This window comes from Sus scrofa, chromosome 2 (genome assembly GCF_000003025.6).
Source record: "Sus scrofa isolate TJ Tabasco breed Duroc chromosome 2, Sscrofa11.1, whole genome shotgun sequence".
In the NCBI taxonomy this organism is placed as follows: domain Eukaryota; kingdom Metazoa; phylum Chordata; class Mammalia; order Artiodactyla; family Suidae; genus Sus; species Sus scrofa.
Window position 1 is genome coordinate 84593172 of NC_010444.4, and position 21223 is coordinate 84614394.

The following is a 21223-nucleotide window of genomic DNA, read 5'->3' on the forward strand; positions in this document are numbered from 1 at the left end:
TTTTAGGTCTGCTCCGATAGCATGTGGAGATTCCCAGACTAGGGGTCGAATCGGAGCTGTAGCCGCCGGCCTACACCAGAGCCACAGCAACGCGGGATCCGAGCCGCATCTGCAACCTACACCACAGCTCACGGCCATGCCGGATCTTTAACCCACTGAGCAAGGCCAGGGATCGAACCTGCAACCTCATGGTTCCTAGTCAGATTCGTTAACCACTGTGCCACGACGGGAACTCTAAAAGAGAAGTTTTATGATCCCAGGCAGTTTGGTCAAATGGGCTCCCTATAACCTATTCAAAATGATGCCAAAAAACATGCAGATAATACACATACTACTTTCAGTCTTTTGTTAGAGGTATGATTTCTTCAAATACCAGAGCTGCCCTGGACCCCTAAGCAAAGTTCACCTGGATGAAAAAGTAGAAACAAACCCACAGCCACATTTTATGTGGACAACTGTTTAACTGCTTCAGATAGAGCAGGCAGTGGTGGGGAAACCTGTTTGTAAGTTTCCTTGAAGCAAAAATGGTGGATCCTCAATGGCACAAAATTCTAACTTTCCCATTGTTTGGACTTGCATCTTTGGAGCACATTTAATGTGGACATCAAATCATAACTTTATTACCTTACTTAGAGCTCTAAGAGGTAGGTCTCTTTCTTTAACAGAAATGTTAAACAGTAGGAGTTCCCATCGTGACTCAGTGGTAATGAACCCACCTAGTATCTGTGAGGACATGGGATTGATCCCTGGCCTTGCTCAGTGGGTTAGGGGTCTGGCGTCACAGATGCCACTCTGGCGTTGCTGTGGCTGTGGCGTAGGCAGGTAGCTGCAGCTCTGATTCTACCCCTAGGCTGGGAACTTCCATATTCTTCAGTTGTGGCCCTAAATTAAAGGAAAAGAAAAGAAACATTGAACAATAAACATAATAATTTCTGTACATAGAAACTTGCAGCAAAAGGTTTTTTGCTCTGAGTATAAATTTGTTGTTTGGGGAGGTGACACACAAAGCCTGATGTCAACTTTGCTTAAAATTTCACTTTTTTTAGTTCCTTATTTTTCACAAGAAAAAGGAGGGAACCATTAGTTATGTCAAAGCACCCCCTGAGGGTCTCTTTTAACAATTACTTTCAAAATATGTTATATATATAAAAAAATCACATTGGGACTAAAGTAAATGTCTTTATTCTCTGCTAATGTTCTTTTCATTTATTACATGTCCAAACTCATTATGAGGATATGAATCTCTAATATCAATTGTATTAACATTTTTTATATACTTTCCTCTTCATGTATTTCATATTCTTTTTTATGATTAGAGGAAAAGCATTTTATTTATTCTCCGTAAAATGTGGAACAAAACAAAAGTGTTTTACAAATGAATGTCAATATATAATATTGCATCTAAAATCCTAAAATAAGAAATATGGCATAAATATTTGGAAAGAAGAACTAGAAATACTATTTTAGACACAATTGTATACCTAGAAACTCCAAAGGAATCAACTAGAATTAGAGAAAACAAAGAATTTCCACTAAGTGCAAATAGAAGGAAAGAGGACTGGTGACAAAAACCTGAGAAACAGGAACATTTAAGGGACAGGAGGGAGAAGAGGAGCCAGAAAGAAGCCCGAGAGGGAAGAGCTGAAGAAACAGAATAATCATTCTGTAGGAACGTCCCTAGAGCCAAGATAGAATTTCAAGAAAGGAATGGTCCAGTGAGATCTGGATTGGTCTATAGCCACACTATGCTGAACATGCAAGATCTTGTCTAATCTCGGAAGCTAAGCAGGGTCAGGTCTGGTTAGTACTTGGATGAGAGATCTGAATCAGAGTATCCATTGAACCTGGCACTCAAAATACAATAAACATCCTAAAAGAGAGTAAGGAAGTATTACTTAATCTTACAGGTGCTATCCACAAAGTAGATGCTCACTGAATAATACCTTTGAGTAGCTGGGTTCAAAGTGAGGTCTGAGGGGAGTTCCCGTCGTGGCGCAGTGGTTAACGAATCCGACTAGGAACCATGAGGTTGCGGGTTCGGTCCCTGCCCTTGCTCAGTGGGTTAACGATCCAGCGTTGCCGTGAGCCGTGGTGTAGGTTGCAGACGCGGCTCGGATCCCGAGTTGCTGTGGCTCTGGCGTAGGCCGGTGGCTACAGCTCCGATTCAACCCCTAGCCTGGGAACCTCCATATGCCACGGAAGCGGCCCAAGAAATAGCAACAACAACAACAACAAAAGACAAAAGACAAAAGACAAAAAAAAAAAAAGTGAGGTCTGAGGACCAGTAGAACTGCTTCATTTGATGTCTTGTTAGAAGGGCAGACCCTGGGGTCCCATCCTCAGGGCCTATTGAATCAGGTGTTACATATGCACATGAAAGTTTCGAAAGCACTGTTTTACAGCTATGTGGTGACTGATGCCCTCCTGGCTTTCTACGGCTCACCTTCTCAAATGGATGCTCGATGCACACTGCCTCATTTTTTAACTCCTTCCTTAATGAAAATTATCTAGGTTCAATTCTACTCAAATGGAATTAATTCAACAAATGTGAATCTTTCCTCTGTTCCAGACGCTGTTACTGGCATTTGGATACATCAGTGGAATGAACAAGACAAATCCCTTCTGGTCCTAACAAGGCCAAACTAAGATTACCATTATTTGGTAATAATTATCATCACCAAATAATGATAATTTCCAATAAGACAATGATTTTGCTACCTTCTGTTTTTCCCTCAAATTATCTTTCCAGCAGCCCAGAGCCATGCAATAATGTCTATTCAAAATCATTTTTTCCTGATTAAATAGAAACATTTGAAGATCTACAGATCAAGCCCAGTGGCAATGAATCCATTACTCTTCCAGCTTCCTTTCTATCCTTGCCTTGACTTAGTATCTGTGCTGTAACATTCACCATGTCAAGCATACAGTGGCTTGACATGGGATCTCAGTTCCCAGATGAGATTGAATGTGGGCCGCAGAAGAAAGTGACGAATCCTAACCACTAGACGTATTTCTTATTCTTAAGCAGTTTATTTACTTTAACTTTTTTTTCTCTTACGTAAGTACCTGTGGGCCAGATTTGCAGGCATATCTCATTTCACATTATGCCAGGAGAAGCTGTCAGCAGTGAGTTGGAGCCATGGCAGGTGGTTGATGAACCTTCCTCTAAAGTCGAAGGCATTTTTCTGCTGTTTTCCCTTTTTCTAAAAGGTGCAGTCTTTGGAAAGCATTGCTAACCACCATGTCTATATATACCTAAAATTATTATTACTATTTTATGTTTATTCCCTCATATAAAGCTGGTTGTAAGTGACAGGCAATATAAGAAACTAAAATACTGTACATCTCTAGCACTTGTCATCCAGGTGGGATTGTTTGTTTTGTTTTGTTTCGTTTTTGCTTTTCAGGGGTGCACCCACGGCATATGGAAATTCCCAGGCTAGGGCTGAATCAGAGCTGCAGCTGCCAGCCTACACCACAGCACCTCGGGATCCAAGCCACGTCTGCAACCTACACACAGCTCATGGCATCTCTGGTTCCCCGACTCACTGCCAGAGGCCAGGATCAAACCCGCATCCTCGTGGATGCTAGTTGGATTGGTTTCTACTGCGCTGTCGGGAACTCTCAGTGGAATCTTTAATCCTAGTGTTTCAGATTATAAGTACCTTAGTTTTGTACTATTTCCTCAGTTGTGGGAGTATAAAGATATATCTTTCAAAAGAAATAAGAAACCACTCCAGCAGTTGGTTGCATAGCCAGGGCTCATGGAGAAGTAGACAGATTGAAAAGGTAATCCATAGCATTTAGCGGCAACTCTAACCGTGAACATGAAGACAGCATGCTTTGCTTTCTACTGTAGAGTTCTTCTGTCAGTGACTCACCTGAGGGTAGTGTGATAGGAGCATGAGGTACAAAACAGGCATGAGGAACTGCAGAAGGGGGTCATGAACGTACCTTATTCGGTCTGCAGTTTTCCTGTAGCTCTTTACCTTGACTTCTACACATCTGGGTGGGAAAAGAGGGTCCAGGTGATACCATTTTAACTGCACCACACAGCTTTAATCCCCTCTGAATGCTCTGCCTTCTAAAACCAGATAATGGAAAATAAACTGAAGTATATGAATAACAGCTAATGTACATTTGAAAATAGGGCTTACTTTGTAAGTGGCCTGGGAATTCAGATTTGGAAAACAGCTGTCTGTAACTTAATTCATATTCCATACTTAAAAGTTTGAAACTCCTCAGGTGTCTGCCATATTATTTTATTTATATTATCTTTATAAAATCTTTCCAAAAGGCCAATTTCCATTTTTTAAATATAATGTATTTGTGTCTTGATACTAGAACTTTGATTTTTGCTTTTGTATATACCTTAATTTGGAAAACATATACATGTAAAAAAAATTATGAAATGCATCAGAAAGCTCTGTTATTAATCTTAGTTTTTATAAATTTTACATTTAAACTTATTTTGCCTCCATTAAACGCAGAAGGTAAAGTCATCAATGGATTGGTTCATGAGGACATTTTTAGTATCAGTATAGAGTTAAGTGTATTTCATATAGTTCATTATGAAAAATGCAGATAAAATGAAGTCATAATCAGAGTAGAATTTCTACCTTACTTTTTAATAGTAATATTAATTTACAGCCTTTTGATCATAATAAAGGCTTCTTGCCCTTAAACCTGGAACATGGTTAATCTGATTAGACCTCAAGAATTTATATATTTAAAGAAGTATAACTTCCAGAAGTAATTTCTATTTATTTCAGATGTGGTCTTAGTAAAAATGATACTTTATTAACAAAAAGTAGAAATTAAAATTAGCTTTTGAAAGAAGAAAATTCAGATTACTTTAATATTCAAAAAGTTCTTCCATGAATGAAGAAATTTTAAGGTTGTTTTCCTCTTGTCAAAACAAAAGTTATCTTTGAGGCGTAATTACTCTGTATTGCTTAATGCCTTTTTCCTGATTCCTAAATTCTAATTTAAGAAGGTTCTTTTTCCCCCAGAGATGAGGAAAGAAGGGGGGAAATCTTTCATTTTTTTTAGGAAAAAAATACTCTGAATCTAATTCCAATTCTGGATTTCAAATAATTTGGTACAAAAATCAATAAGCTTTACATAAGATAGTTCCTTTTAAATATATACAATGCAAATGAATAATATTCTTTTAAGAAAAACTTAGAATCATTGTTTCTTTGTTACACAGGTAGAATGTAAATAATAACATTTCTGATCTTGATTCTTAGAAACAAAACTAAATTAGATTTGTTTTCTCTTTAGAAAGACTGTAGGAAAACCTAATTTATGAAGTATGTATTTCTTAAAATGAAGATGAATTACTGTTCCTGTTTACAATTTAGATAAACCAGGAAAGGAAGTTAATAAACTGAGTGAGCATGAACGATCCATCTCTCCACTACTTTTTGAAGATAGTCTCCTGATTTGAAGTCCCCAGGAAATTCTTTTCAAGTGAACTTTGAAGAGCCGAATAATCCTCAAATGACCCAAAACTCAGTTGTTTTTGGAACATCAGCTGAGGAAGTGGTAAAGGAAATTCGTTTCAGAATCGAGCAAAAAACAACACTGACAGCCAGTGCAGGTACTTAAATGGATATTGATGGTTTCAGTAGTTACAGTTTTCAGACTGGCTAATTCAAGTGTAAAATTAGTAGTTTTTCATTAAAAGTGTGTAGAAATATTTTACTTAGCTGTTTTTATTGTTGTTATTAACTGCTGACAACTTTACCTATTCAGAATTCTGTGAACCTACAGGTAACTTGGAATGAAGCAAAAAAGCCCATGTATCCAAAGCAAAAACAATCATAAAGCTTAGGTGGCTTTCCTTTTTTTTTTTTTTTTTGTCTTTTTGCTATTTCTTGGGCCGCTCCCGCGGCATATGGAGGTTCCCAGGCTAGGGGTCTAATCGGAGTTGTAGCCACCAGCCTACACCACAGCCATAGCAACGCAGGATCCCAGCTGTGTCTGCAACCTACACCACAGCTCACGGCAACGCTGGATCGTTAACCCACTGAGCAAGGGCAGGAATCAAACTCGCAACCTCAACCTCATGGTTCCTACTCGGATTCGTTAACCACTGTGCCACAACGGGAACTCCAGGTGGCTTTCCTTTTTGAAGCACAAATATATTTTAATTGGTTTTGGATATCATACTTTATTAATTTTTTCCTTTGAAGACTTACAGTCAAGAAAGACCCCAGATGACTAAGGTTGGATGAGACAGAAAAAGCACCAACTAGCAACATAACCATTTAGAACCATCTGGTGAAGGGAAAAAGAGCTTTACATATGTCAGTAACCCACGGGGGTGGGGGTGGGTGGTGGTCACGCTGTGTCTTAGCGTAGAAACTGATACTCATAATGAGGACCCTAGATTACGTTATGAAAGCCATATTGATTGGGTTAGTCTTTCCTGTGCCAAATGATGAGAGTGAATCATAAGTTTTAAAAAGATGTGTGTAGGAGTTCCCATTGTGGCTCAGTGGTTAGTGAATCCGACTAGGAACCATGAGGTTGCGGGTTCGATCCCTGCCCTTGCTCAGTGGGTTAAGGATCCAGTGTTGCCGTGAGCTGTGGTGTAGGTTGCAGACTCAGCTCGGATCCTACGTTGCTGTGGCTGTGGTGTAGGCTGGTGGCTACAGCTCCGATTCGACCCCTAGCCTGGGAACCTCCATATGCCGCGGGAGCAGCCCAAGAAATGGCAAAAAGACAAAAAAAAAAAAAAAAAAAAAAAAAAAGGTGTGTGTAAAAAATGCTCTTAGACTTCAAATACCGTAGAGAGGCATTCCCACTGTGGCACAGTGGGTTTAGAAACCAATTGCACGGGAGTTCCTGTTGTGGCGCAGTGGTTAACGAATCCGAGTAGGAACCATGAGGTGCAGGTTCGATCCCTGCCCTTGCTCAGTGGGTTAACGATCCGGCGTTGCCGTGAGCTGGGGTGTAGGTTGCAGACGCGGCTCGGATCCCGAGTTGCTGTGGCTCTGGCGTAGGCCGGTGGCTACAGCTCCGATTCGACCCCTAGCCTGGGAACCTCCATATGCCGCGGGTGCAGCCCAAGAAACAGCAACAACAACAACAACAACAACAACAACAAAAAAAAGAAACCAATTGCAGCGGCTTAGGTTGATGTGAAGGTATGGGTTCAGTCCCTGGCCTGGCATAGCAGGTTAAAGGATCTGGCATTGTTGCAGCTGTGGCTTAGATCAATCCCTGGCCCAGGCACTTCCATATGCTGTGGGTACAGCCATAAAAAAACAAAACAAACAAAAAAACAAAAAAAAAAGGAGATTTAAAGTATTTCTCATTTCTGCTGCCACAATAACTGATACAGTTCCTTTCCCTAAAATTGTAGCAAACCCTGGAGAGAGATAGTAATCAAATGTTATTTTCAAAGTAGCGTTCCATATCATTTCAGATTTTTGCATTTAATTTTTTCTGTATTATTAGCACTTATTTTAATTTTTATTTTTTTGGTTGTTGTTGTTTTTGTCTGCACCTGCAGCATGCAGAAGTTCCTGGGCTAGGAATTGAACCCATGCCACAGCAGTGGTGACAACTAGTGATCCTTACCCTGCTAAGCAACTAGGGAACTCCCTGTTATCACGTATTTTTAAATCATACATATTATGTTCTTTGAGTCATCAGAGTGTTTTCTTTTAAGGCATTGCACCAAATACAATGTTAGCAAAAGTCTGCAGTGATAAGAATAAACCAAATGGACAATACCAAATTCTCCCTAACCGACAGGTTGTGATGGACTTCATCAAGGACTTACCCATTAGAAAGGTAAGATTTTGCACAATTTTTTTTATCTGTATATATACTCTGACTTCTGAAGAAAAACTATTTAGGATGATAGTAATCATTCTTTCCGAAAAATTTTAAAACAGTAGGTAACATGCAAGAACTGTAGTGGATGATTGAATTTGGACTTGAAGAAATCTTTCTGTGAAATCCTACAAGTGAGGTTTAGGAAACTTGTTTGCTGAAAAGTTTTTGGAAAGTAATGGACTTATTACCATTTAATTAAACTTATAAACAAACCAGAAATAGACCCACAGACGTAGAAAACAAACTTATGGTTACCAAGGGGGAAAGAAATGGAGGGGAGGGGTAAAATAGGAGTTTGGATTAGCCTATACACATGTATTTTATATATATATATACATATATATATAGTATATATAACACCTACCTCACCACTCCAGAGAGGAGTGATGAGTTGGGCAAAATAGGTAAAGATGATTAAGAGATCCAAACGTACAGTTGTAAAATAAATGGTATGGGATATAATGTACGGCATAGAGAGTATAGGAAATAACATTATAGTAAGTTTGTGTGGTGACCACCACATGGTTACTAGACTTATTGTGGTGATGGATTCGTAATATATATAAGTTATATCACTGTGTTGTACACCTGAAACTAATGTTATTTGTCAACTGTAAAGATCAAAATGGGAAAAAAAGTTGTTTACCCTACCATTCCCCAATTTTATAGGACCACAGAACTCTTTTTTAAATGCTTTTTAAAAATTCCATGGAATTTAAAATTTTAAATTTCCATGGAACACTGGTTTAGGAAATGTGGCCCAAAAGTGATTAAAACCATTTTCTTTCATGACTTGTGAAAATAGGAACATTATTTATACCTGTTATTAGTTATAAGAGGTATGATGCAGTTTAAAATCAGTTCTTACCTTAATTTAAAATGTATTAATGATAAATATTTATTCTTTCCTAGGTTTCTGGAATAGGAAAAGTTACAGAGAAAATGTTAAAGGCTCTTGGAATTATTACGTGTACAGATCTCTACCAACAGAGGGCATTACTTTCTCTCCTTTTCTCTGAAACATCTTGGCATTATTTCCTTCATATTTCCCTGGGTCTAGGTTCAACATGCTTGCCCAGGTATCTGTATGTAAAGTCATTTTGCTTTTTCTTTACCATTTGCTGAAATAGTGGTTTTAACCATTGAGATGGAGGTGATAAGGATAACATATTTTAAGTTTCTTTTAGGCTAGCTCAATTCAGAATGTAATTTTTGAATTAAGGTCAAAAGATTGGATGTGAAAGTAAAGGAAAAGAGGAATAGAGAACCACTTGTAGGTTGTTGGGTACAGCAACTGGATAGATGGATAAGAGGAATGGTGAGTGCTTTTCTTTTCTGTACCTGCCTCGTTCTTTGTTCAGAACATAAGAATGCTGGTGGTCAGATTGCTGAGGAAAGAAAGATGGTTCATGCTCCAGAATTCACTCTCTAAGCAAGTAGACTTTTCTTTTTAGGGCCACACCTGTGGCATATAGAGGCCCCCAGTCTAGGGGTTGAATTGGAGCTGTAGCTGCCAGCCTACCTCACAGCCACAGCAACGTGGGGTCCAAGCCAAGTCTTTGACCTGCACCACAGCTCACAGCAACACCAGGTCCTTAACCCACTGAGCGAGGCCAGGGATCACACCTGCGTCCTCATGGTTACTAGTCAGGTTCGTTTCTAACTCCTAAGCAAGTAGACCTAATGCATCTTTGAAAGCCTTCATGAACCAACTGTTTATCTTCTCTTCCCCAGATTTGTAAATGACTCATTCATAAGATACTGAGTACTTACTTTGTGTTAGGCACTGTTCTAAGCACGGGGATAATATCAGAAAACAAGACACAGTCCTGCCTTCATGGAGTTTGTAGAGTAGTGTAGGAAATAGAAAGTGACCAAATGAACAATTGCAGAAAGAAGGGTAAAGCCGGGGCATAGAAATTGACTGGGCTAAGAGGTAGGGTTGGCAGCAGTGACCAGAGGCAGAGACCCACAGGAGCAAAGATACAGAAGAGCAACAGCTAGAGAAGAGGCCCTGTGTTCTTCTCTGCCACTCTTTCTTCTAGATCTTAAAAAGAAGGATCTGAGAGCACTGTTAGGTGTGGGTGAAGAGTGGGCCCTAAAAACTAGAATGAGAATTAAGACTGGGCTCTGTTTTACAATTTTGTCACCATCCTGTGAGCCTGCCCTCAGAATAACTCCTTTATATTTGTATAGCTAAACTAAAGGAAAACATGATTACTGAGGAGGCATATAAATAAATTGGGGTTTTTTTTGGTCACACCCTCAGCATGTGTAGTTTCCCGGGCAAGGGATCAAATCCGAACTATAGCTCTAACCAGAGACATAGCAGTGACAACACCCGCTGAGTCATGAGTGAACTCCTTAAAATAAGTTTGATTAACTAATTAAACCTGCTAAATCTTAGAGCAATTGCAAGGTATGTGCTATTGCTTTTCTCATCTCTCCATGCTCCTCATTCTTTCAAGTCCAGGTAGCTGACTTTGATTTTCAGTGGACATAATAGATAAGATTATAAAAGATAAGGGAAAGGCATCATAGTACTATAAATAACCCAGTATTTGAAGATGATGGGAAATAAAACTTTCTTCTTTAATCCAAAAATTACCCTCTTTTTACTTCCATAGTGCTTGAAAATAATACAGTTTTTAATATAACGTACCACATATTAACCTGTGGTACAGATGCAGGTAATGCTTTTAAGTGAAATTCACAGGTAATTTTTAATAGTATAAAAGGTCAAACCTACCTTCCCTTGCATCCGCATTCTCTGTTCCCCTAATTTGCTTTAGTTTTTTAATCTGTGGTACTTCTCTCCTTCTAACCTGTTTCATGTTTTCCATATTTATTGCATTTTTCTTTGTCTCCCGCCACTAAAATATGTTTCTTAATGGCAGGCACTGGGTCTGTTTTGTTCATTACTGTATCTCCAAAGACTGGAACAGTGCTTGATTCATAGTAGGCTCATTTCATATTTAGGAAGTGAATAGTCAACATGTCATTTCAGCTTTTTGCTTTCAACTCCTCCTATCAGAGAAACTAGAATCCAACCAAACGAGATGGTTCAGATTCCTGATCATCATCCTATTGCTGTATACCAAATTTTGCCTGAGCTTCTGCAGAGTGCTTTAATTGAATAAAAATAAGCTGCAGCAGAGCAAAATGAATGCACTAGCCCAAAAACTAGATGATGGATATGAAATTATTCAAAATTGAGTTTTATCCTATAACTGCAAGCCATTATGCTACTACCTTCTATTGGTTTTTGTAAAGTGTAGTTTTTAATATTCAGGCTTTAAATAGAAACAATTTATAATATCAACCTGTTTTTGAATTTGTTCTCATTGATAGACATAAATTTGATCCGTTACACATGTCATCATATTAGCATTTTATCTGTCTACATTCTTTGGTGGTACTTTTATTTTTGATGAAAAAACTCATTGTGTTTTGTGATGTATATATACTTTTAATCAAGAACATTATTGAGATATCTAAAGGGTAACTGATATGTTAAATCCTACTGGTTGACTAAAAAGGACCTCAGTCTTCTTTGAGAATGCAATTAAAAGGTTTTTGTTTGTTTCAAGGGATGGAGAGAGGAAAAGCATGAGTGTTGAGAGGTAAAGTATTCATAATTTATATTATTTTAAACTAATATTTAATTATTAGTAAAATATCACTGAAATTAAAAAATTCATTTGCAAGCCAAATAACAGATTTCAGCAGTTGACACGCCTAAGTATTCCAGTACAATGCTTTATTATCTTTGCTTGCTCTGCTCTCAATAGGAAAAAATATAACTGCAGTTATTCTTTTGAATGTTGGTTTTGTTCCTATTCAGTGAAAACCAAGCATTTTAGGATTTCAAGCCTTAATTTCTAGGCTTGTTTATAAGAAAACTTATACTGAGAAGTTATTTGGGAAATTCAAGAAATGGCAATGGAAATTCCCCCTGAAAATTTTTCAAATATTGGTGAATGACCATAGGCATCAAATAGTAAGCTGTTGATGAATGAGAGCTTAGAGCTGATGTAGTTCACTGGTTTACAATCTTGTTTGGAAGTCACAAGAAATCTTGATGGAATGTTATTGTTTTGGCAAATACGTCATTGTTTGAAAAGTCCCTCAATTATCTCTTCAAAGCACCGAAGTTCCACTAGGACATTTAAGAACCACGGACTTAGTATAAGGTTTTGTTCATTTTTCACATATGTTATTTGTGGTCAGAAATGCTGAATGACCTTTACAAGATAACACACTCAGTGAATGACTTTGATAAAAGTTGCTGTTTTAGGCTGTGATGTACCTAAAAGCAATTAAAAGAAAAGGGGGGGGGTCCAAAAGCAGGATAGTATTGGACAATTTAATGATTTTTTAATTGAGAATATTGCTTGCTGTACAATAATATTAGTAATTAATTTTTTAAAGAAAGGGCCAGCAAACCAATAGAAAAAAATGAACAAAGATCTTATTAGGGGAAAGAAAGTACAAATGGCTCTAAAAATACGTGAAAATAATCCTAATCTCTTTTATAATTTAAGAAATACAGATTGAAAAATCTCTGCAATAGCATTTTTCACTAATCAACTTGGCAAAGATACTAACATGCTCTATTGGCAAGATTATAGGAGTGAAAACGCTAGTAAACTCTAAGGGAGGGTATACTAGTTTCTTTTCTTTTTTTTCTTTTTAGGGCCACACCTGTGGCATATGGAAGTTCCTGGGCTAGGTGTCAAATCGGAGCTGGAGCTGCTGGTCTACATCATAGCCATGGCAACACTGGATCCAAGCCACACCTGCAGCCTGCGCTACAGTTTGCAGCAATATCAGATCGTTAAGCCACTGAGGAAGGCCAGGGATCCAACCCTCATCTTCATGGACACTGTGTTGGGTTTTTAACCCTCTGAGCCATAATGGCAACCACAATATACTAGTTTTTTATTAGTGGTATAGCTAATTACCACAGATTTTTTCTCTTAATGGTTCTGAAGGTCAGAAGCCCTAAAATTAAGGCATCAGCAGGGTTGCAATACTTCTAGAGGCTTCAGAGGAAAATCCATTTCCTTACTAAAAGCTTTTAAAGGCTACTTGCATTCCTTGGCTCGCAGTCCCACCTCCATCTTCAAATTTCCACATTTTGTGTTTCTTTAACTCTTACCCTCCTGCGTCCTTCTTATAAGAACCCTTGGGATTACATTGGACCTACCTCATTAGTTCAGGATAATTTCCCCATCTTAATTTAACCAGATGTATGAAATCCGTTTTACCATACAGTGTACTACGTTCTGAGAGTTTAGGATTTAGACATCTTTGAGGACCATTATTTTGGCTACCACAGGGACAAGCCATTTGACAATATCTGTCAACATCATAGTCACACGTATACTTTGATCCCACAGTTCTTTTGCTAGGAATTCATTCCCTAGGTGTAATCACTTGTCATTTTACATGTGTACAAGGTTATCCATTGCATTTTTTTTATGATAGTAAAAGATTAGAAATAACTTAATAAAGGATTGGTTAAATGATCTTACTTTTTTTTTTTTTTCCGCTTTTTAGGGCCACACTTGTGGCATATGAAAGTTCCCAGGCTAGGGGTAGAATTGGAGCTACAGCTGCCAACCTGCACCAGAGCTGCAGCAATGCCAGATCCAAGTCATGAATGTGACCTACGCCACAGCTCACTGCAATGTTGGATCCTTGACCTAGTGTGCATGGCCAGGGATTGAACCCACATCCTCATGGATCCTAGTCGGGTTCATTAACTGCTAAGCCAGGACAGACACTCCTAAATGATCTTACATCTCTAAATTGGAATGTTATGCTGCCATTTAAAAGTAAAGAAATTACTTACTTAATAGAGAACTCTCACCAGGATGAATGAGAAAGCAAAGTGTTAATATGCCTAATATTCTACCATTTATATAAAAATGAGGGGAAATGTTTGCTTTTTTCCTTTATATGTATATAGTACTCTGGAGGAATTCAAATGACTAGCAAGCTGGCAACACTGGTGGCCACCAAGGAGGAAAAACTGGGTAGCTGGGGATAGTTAAAAGGGGGACTCTTCACTGAATAGTCATTTGCTCAGAGGCTTTGTTAGTTTGGCCACACCTACAATGTGTGGAAGTTCCCAGGCCAGGGATCAAACCCATGCCATGGCTGTAACCAGAACCACAGCGGTGACAATGCCGGATCCTTAACCCACTGAAACACAAGGGAACTCCAGGGGTTTTTACACCTTTATTTCTCTTTAGCGTCATCCTCTTTTATATTAATATGACCTTTCAACACCCTTGTGCCGATGAAGTCACAAGCTCTACATTTAATCTTACCAGCCCTCCATATCCAGTTGTCTGTTAGACAACTGTGCGTAGGTGCCATGAACCAAGCCCTAAAATTAACTTGAAGATAAATCTCTTACAGAGAATACGTGTGCAATAATTGGAAGGATGTTCTCATCTGTACTTTCTTAAGATAATCCTCTGTAGCAATGTCTGTATACATATGAATCCTAATGTGTTATAAAGTTCTGGGGCATTGTTATCTGTTGGTGACTTTAATCCTCTTTAAAAAAATATTGTGGAGAGCAAATGCAACTTTGCTAATCAGTTTAAGTATAAATAATCCTCCATTGTTTATAAAAATCTTAGATATTTTTACTTAATTATATCTTAGTTCCTTTAAAAACTATTCTATACTGTAGAAAATATAACTTAATACTAGGCCATTTAAACATTCTGTATCATTCCTATATTATCCTGAATTATAGTTTACTTTGTGCACCAAAATCATTTTTGTCTTTCTAGGACATTCAGTGAGATAAATAAAGCAGAAGAGCAGTACAGCTTGTGCCAAGAACTTTGCAGTGAACTTGCTCAAGATCTGCAGAAAGAAGGACTTAAGGTACTTTGTTTTTATATGGTGTTCTTAATTTTTAAAAATTTTAATAATAAAAAGCTACCTTAAAGGAAGACTTAGATTTTGCATTTAAATACACAGTGGAAACTGTCATAAAAGAGTGTTCCCATCTTCAATAGAGACAAATCTGACCCATGTCTGAGGCGTATGGTGAGGTCATTTTATGAAGAAGCAACTTATAAGGGTGCAGTGGCTCCAATATAATTCCAGAGGATTCTATATTATCTTGAGAGTACTTTTGAATAAGTTCAAAATCAGAGTTATATTGGCAATAAAGAATAAGGCAAAAGAAGGATTTCCCTAGAACTGTACTTGTTATAAATGCCTTTCCAATTACCCTTTAATGTCATTGTCAGGTGGACAACGAGCTTCTAGAATAGGCCTTTTGATTCAAGGCCTTAATCCAGGTTGCTTAACATGTTGAGAACAAAACCTGGAAGGCTTTGAACTTTGTATTTTATAATCTTCACTCACAGTAATACATACTTAGTATTTTTCCAACACTCTCAAAACAAAGGTGGAATTTTATGAAATGTAATACAAAAGTACTAAAAAGTTATTACCAAGAATGGGATATCTGATGAATATTTTCTTATAATCCTTTTCTGTTATACCTTAAGTATAAAGAGAGTTCTTTTTAAAAATATTTTGGGAGTTCCCATCATGGCGCAGCGGAAACGAATCCGACTAGGAACCATAAGGTTGCAGGTTTGATCTCTGGCCCCGCTCAGTGGGTTAAGGATCTGGTGTTGCCATGATCTCTGGCCCTGCTCAGTGGGTTAAGGATCTGGTGTTGCCGTGAGCTGTGGTATAAGTCGCTGACACAGCTCAGATCCTGCATTGCTGTGGCTGTGTCCAGCAACTGTCGCTCTAATTGGATCCCTAGCCTGGGAATCTCCATATGCCGTGGATGCAGCTCTAAAAAACAAAAATAAAATAAAATACAAAATAAAAATATTTTAAAATAAATTCCTAATTTTGGAATCGTTTTAGATTTATAAAATAGTTACAAAGATAATGTAGATTTAGGGAATTCCCATCCTGGCTCAGCGGAAACTAATCTGACTAGCATCCATGAGGATGCAGGTTCGATCCCTGGCCTCGCTCACTGGGTTAAGGATCTGGTGTTACCCTGAGCTGTGGTGTAGGTCGCAGATGCGGCTTGGATCCCCACGTTGCTGTGGCTGTGGCTGGCTCTGATTCAACCCCTAGCCTGGGAACCTTCATAAGCCCACTGGTGAGGCCCTAAAAAACAACAAAAACAAAACAAAACAAAAGATAATGTAGATTTCCAGGATACTCAGTTTCCCTCACTATTAACATCATATATTTTTCATAGTATATTTGCAAAACGGAGAAACTGACATTAGCACATTTCTTAACTAAATACAGATATAATTTGAATTTTTCCACTAATATCCTCCCTCTGTTCCAGGATTCAGTGCAGGGAACCATACTGCATTTAGTTGTCATGTCTCCCCAATTTCCTCTAGTCTGACAGTTTCTCAGTATTGCCCTGTTTTTCATGACCTTGACAGTCCTGAGGAGGACTAGTACTAGAATACTGCAGAACGTCCTCTAATCTGAGTTGGCCTGATAATTTTCTTATGATCAGACCAGGGTTATGGGTTTTTAGAAAGAATTCCACAGAAATGAAGCGTTCATCTCATCACAGCCTGTCAAGGTCTCTGACAACCACAGAGTATCACAGATGATAATAACCTTCATTACTTGGTTGAGATAGGGTTTGCTAGGCTTCTCCACTATGAAGTTACTATTTTTCTCTTTCCATATAATCTGTCCTTTGGACGTGAGTCAGTAAGTCTCACCCACTTTCACAATCTCTAGGAGGTAGCAAAGTATACATAACAGAAAATTTATCATTTTAACCACTTTTAAGTATACATTTTAGTGGCATTTATAGTATATTTATATTGTGGAACCATCACCAATATTGATTTCCAGAACTTTTTTATTATCCCAAAGTGAAACTCTGTACTTTTGAAATAGTAACTGTAAAGGAATTCTTAACATGTACATTCAGCATAATATCTGGCATACAGTAGGCATACAGTAAGTGTGAGCTGTCTATAGACCTTTTCAGTGAAGTCCCTTCAGAAAATTTTTTTTTCTCTCCTTTTTTAGGTACCGAAAAGAGATGTGATAAAAAGAAAAATGATCAGTTAGTTTTGCCCTTTATAGAAAAGTCTTTTATAAAAATTCAGTTGGGGAGGGATGTAATAATCACGGACTAAAATGGGATTTTTTTAGATTACTTATGGATTTCAGTTATTCTTTATGATAATTTCCATCACCATGTTTTATAAATAATCGGTTATACATCCATACTGTATATATAAAGAGACCTTTCTGAATTTTTCTAACCTATAAAATAACTTATTCTTCTAGAAGTTAAAGAGCCATATATAATAATGTATTCTTCTTGTTATAGGGTAGAACTGTTACCCTTAAGCTGAAGAATGTGGATTTCGAAGTAAAAACTCGTGCATCTACAGTTTTATCTGTTATTTCTACTGCAGAAGAAATATTTGCCATTGCTAAAGAATTGCTAAGAACAGAAATTGATGCTGATTTTCCACATCCCTTGAGATTAAGACTTATGGGTATGACTTCTCTTTACATATTTTTCCTTCAATCTGCTAAACTTTCCCAAAGAATCAACTTGGGAAATATTCTCACCTCCATTTTATTTCTTAAGCCTGTTTGGAAGTTGTACTTCTGCTGCTGCCATTTTTGTTAATTCTTAGAATCTGAAGCATATGAGGCCATAATCATTAGTTTAATTCCAATAAGAACCAGTTAAAGTTGTTCTTTTTCTTACTGCCTACTGACATCCTTGGGGTTATGGGTGTTTCAAAATTTTAAACTTTTCAGATTTTAGAAAGCAAATTCAGTGCATGTTGAGTATATTATGTAATTCTCCTCTGGGATCTGAGGCAGCAATTCATGATCAAACACATGATTATTTCTGTAGAAAAACAAAAAAATTATTCACATTGAATTGTAAAGACTCTAAATAGCCTCACATCAATCCAATCATCAATTACCATTTGTTGCTTACAATTTTCAGAGCTTTCTGGATTTCAGAAATATAGACAAGGGATTGTGATGCTACAAAACCACATTTCTAGGCATCACATGAGAAAAAAGACAAACCAGGTTTCCGAAGTGAGCGAGTGAAGGAATGTTTATGGATAAGCACTCCAAATGCCAACTTGACTGCTAAGAATGGGTCATTAGCCATATTTTCACATATGAAAGATGGCACACAGTGAAGTTGAATAAAGTGTATTAATTTTAGGAGCTAAAGAATGGATGTTAATAGCCGCTTTATTTATAAATGCCAAAACTTGGAGGCAATCAAGATGTCCTTCAGTAGTAGGTAAATGGAAACTGTGGTACATCCAGACAACAGAATATTGTTCAGCATGAAAAAGAAATGAGCTATCAGGCCATGAAAAGAAATAGAGGACATTTAAGTGTATGTTGTTGACTGAAAGAAGCCAATCTGAAAAGCTGCACACTGTATGATTCCAGCATATGACATTCTGAAATAGGCAAAACTATGGCGACACTACAAAGATGAGTAGTTGTTAAGCTTTGAGGAAGGGAGGACTAGGTAGCGCACAAAGGGTTTTAGGCAGTGAAACTATTCCATATGATGCTATAATGGTGGACGTTTGTCATTATACATTTCTCAAAATCCATAAAATGTACAATAGTAAGCATGTACCCTAGTGTCAGCTATGGACTTTAAGTAACCGTGTGTCATTGTAGATTCATGGGTTGTAGCAAATGTACCACTTGGGTGAAGGATACTGATAGTGGGGGAGGTTCCATATGTGTGGGGACAGGGAGTACATGGAAGCTCTCTACATTCTCTCAACTTTGCTGAAAACCCAAAGTTGCTCTAAAAAATAGAGCCTAGGAGTTCCCTGGTGGCTCAGTGGATTAAGGATCCAACATTGTCATGCTGTGGCAAGGGTTCATCCCTGGCCCTGGAATCTCTACATGCCACAGACATGCCCCCCCCCCAAAAAAAATAGATCCTATTGCCAAAAAAAAAAAAAATCTATGTAATTGACTCTAATTAGTTAATTGGTATTTAATAGTATCATGTATCAGATATTAATCAAAAGACCTATAATAATGCTAACTCCTGTAGATACTTAATATTTGATATGTCTACCTTTATAAAGAAGGTAAATTTCTATTCATAATACCACCTTTGAAAAAGCATCCTTCAATTCAGAAAATATACAGTGTTGCTTATTATTTTTTGCTAACTAGCCTTTTTTTTTTTTGGCCACAGCCGTGACATGTGGAAGTTCTCAGGACAGGGATTGAACCCCTGCCACGGCAGTGTCAACACTGGATCCTTAAACACTAGGCCACCAGAGAACTCCATAAACAGCCTTTTTCATAATATGTCACGATAGTATTATGCAAAATGTCTTTATGCTTTATAAGTGATAATTGAAATGGATTAATTGTGGTTGGTTTAATTTAGGTGTGCGGCTATCTAGTTTTCCTAATGAAGAAGAGAAGAAACACCAACAGAGAAGCATTATTGGCTTCTTACAGCCTGGAAACCAAACCCTGTCAGCCACTGGGTGTATGCTAGAGAAAACTGACAAAGATCAGTTTCCAAAACCTCTGGAAATGTCTCATAAGAAGAGTTTCTTTGATAAAAAACGATCTGAAAGGAAATTGAGCCACCAAGACACATTTAAGAGTGAAATTGTAGACAGACAAAGTTTACCGACATCACAATCATTCCAAGTTTTAAAGAAGAAGAGGAGTGAGAATTTAGAAACATTGGAGAATTCAGATAATGGTCAGGTATTTACCTGTCCTGTTTGCTTTAGGGAGCAAGGAAGCATTGGTCTGGAAGCCTTTAATAAACACGTAGATGCATGTCTTGATGGGCCTTCAGTGAGTGGAAACTCTAAAATGTCCTCGTGTTCACATGCTTCCTCTACAGAAGCGAATCAGAAAGAACATGTACATGATTCTATTTCACTCTTTGAGAAGCAGGATTACAGAACCCATCAGAAGAATACAGAGATCACTTCAGTAGATTCTGTGGAACTGGTAGAGACTGTCAGTAACCCATCTAATGCAGAGGGTGTAGATGCTTCAAGTAATAAACACAGTGAAGAAGAATGTTCTAATCTTCCAAGCAAATCACTTCATATGGAACATCATCCGCAGAATCCTTGTACTGTTGCACTGGAAAATGACGATGTTGGGTCATTAGGAAGGCAGGAACCCCCCCAACCTTATTTATATGAAGTGACCAGTGACCAAGTTCTAGTTTGTCCGGTTTGTAATCTAGAACAGAAGACTTCAGATCTTACCTTGTTCAATGTGCATGTGGATGTTTGCTTAAACAAAGGCATTATCCAGGAACTGAGAAAGGATAAAGTTAGTCCAGTTAACAGACCCAAAGATAGCACCAAAACTACTGGTGAGTTTACAGTCATTTTTTTTTTCATTTTATTTTTTATTAATGTATAGTCAATTTACAGTGTTTTTCAATTTCTGTGGTACAGCAAAATGACCCAGTCATATATATATATATATACATGTATACATTCTTTTTCTTATACTATCTTCCATCATGTTGCAGTCATTTTAAAGAACTTGATTTTCTAGGAATGTTTTATTAAAATTGAAATTATTGTTAAATCTGAAACATATGCCATTAAAGGGATAGTTTGTGAATGCTGCCATTTAAGAAAATGTTAATTACTTTGCCATGGGTTAGAATTAACTGAAGCCATTAGATTTTAAATCTTACGAAACCTTTGGTTTGGGCTTGATTTAGCACAGAATGAACTCAAAGGTTTAGGGAGCTGAGCAATCTAATCAAAAAAGAAATTCCTTCAGAGAACATTTGCCAAGGCACAGTAGTAAAAGCTATAATTATATAGCCAGGAAGCTTCTTTAACTTGTTTTTTGGTAGTTCTGACTCTAACCTAACTTCAAAATTAAGTATTACACCAACGAAACAAGTAAATTATAAAGAAATTATGCTATAAATTAGTTTTTGGTATGTATAAATTTGAGCTATGTAGTACTAAGGAAATTTTTATTCTCTTTAAACAGTCAACTTTAACTGTTTAAATTTTATAAATAATTGTAATGATTTCATGTTATTCATTGTGGAATTTCTTAAATTCCCTTCCCTCTAAAGATAACCCGGGCAAAGTACAGAAGATTGGAACAAAAACTAAAAGGTATGGCTAATTTGAGTTTTAATAAAGCTGGCTATAAAACTGTTAATTTTTTTTTTATGTTTTTGCATTTTAGGGTGCACCTGCAGCATATGGAAGTTCCCAAGCCAGGGGTCGAATCATAGCTGCAGCTACCAGCCTATACCACAGCCACAGCAAGGTGGGATCCAGGCCACCTCTGTGAC

General features: G+C 37.5%; 1 protein-coding gene across 1 annotated transcript in view; it reads left to right on the forward strand.

Moving 5' to 3' along the window:
- Nucleotides 1-21223, forward strand: part of POLK (DNA polymerase kappa) — a 63843-nt gene that overhangs the window by 37524 nt on the left and 5096 nt on the right. The window contains 9 exon segments of the mRNA XM_021084453.1: nucleotides 5367-5438; nucleotides 5441-5605; nucleotides 7685-7809; nucleotides 8767-8933; nucleotides 11445-11477; nucleotides 14667-14763; nucleotides 17231-17402; nucleotides 19310-20269; nucleotides 20999-21041. Of these exon segments, the coding sequence (XP_020940112.1) occupies nucleotides 5367-5438; nucleotides 5441-5605; nucleotides 7685-7809; nucleotides 8767-8933; nucleotides 11445-11477; nucleotides 14667-14763; nucleotides 17231-17402; nucleotides 19310-20269; nucleotides 20999-21041 (1834 nt within the window).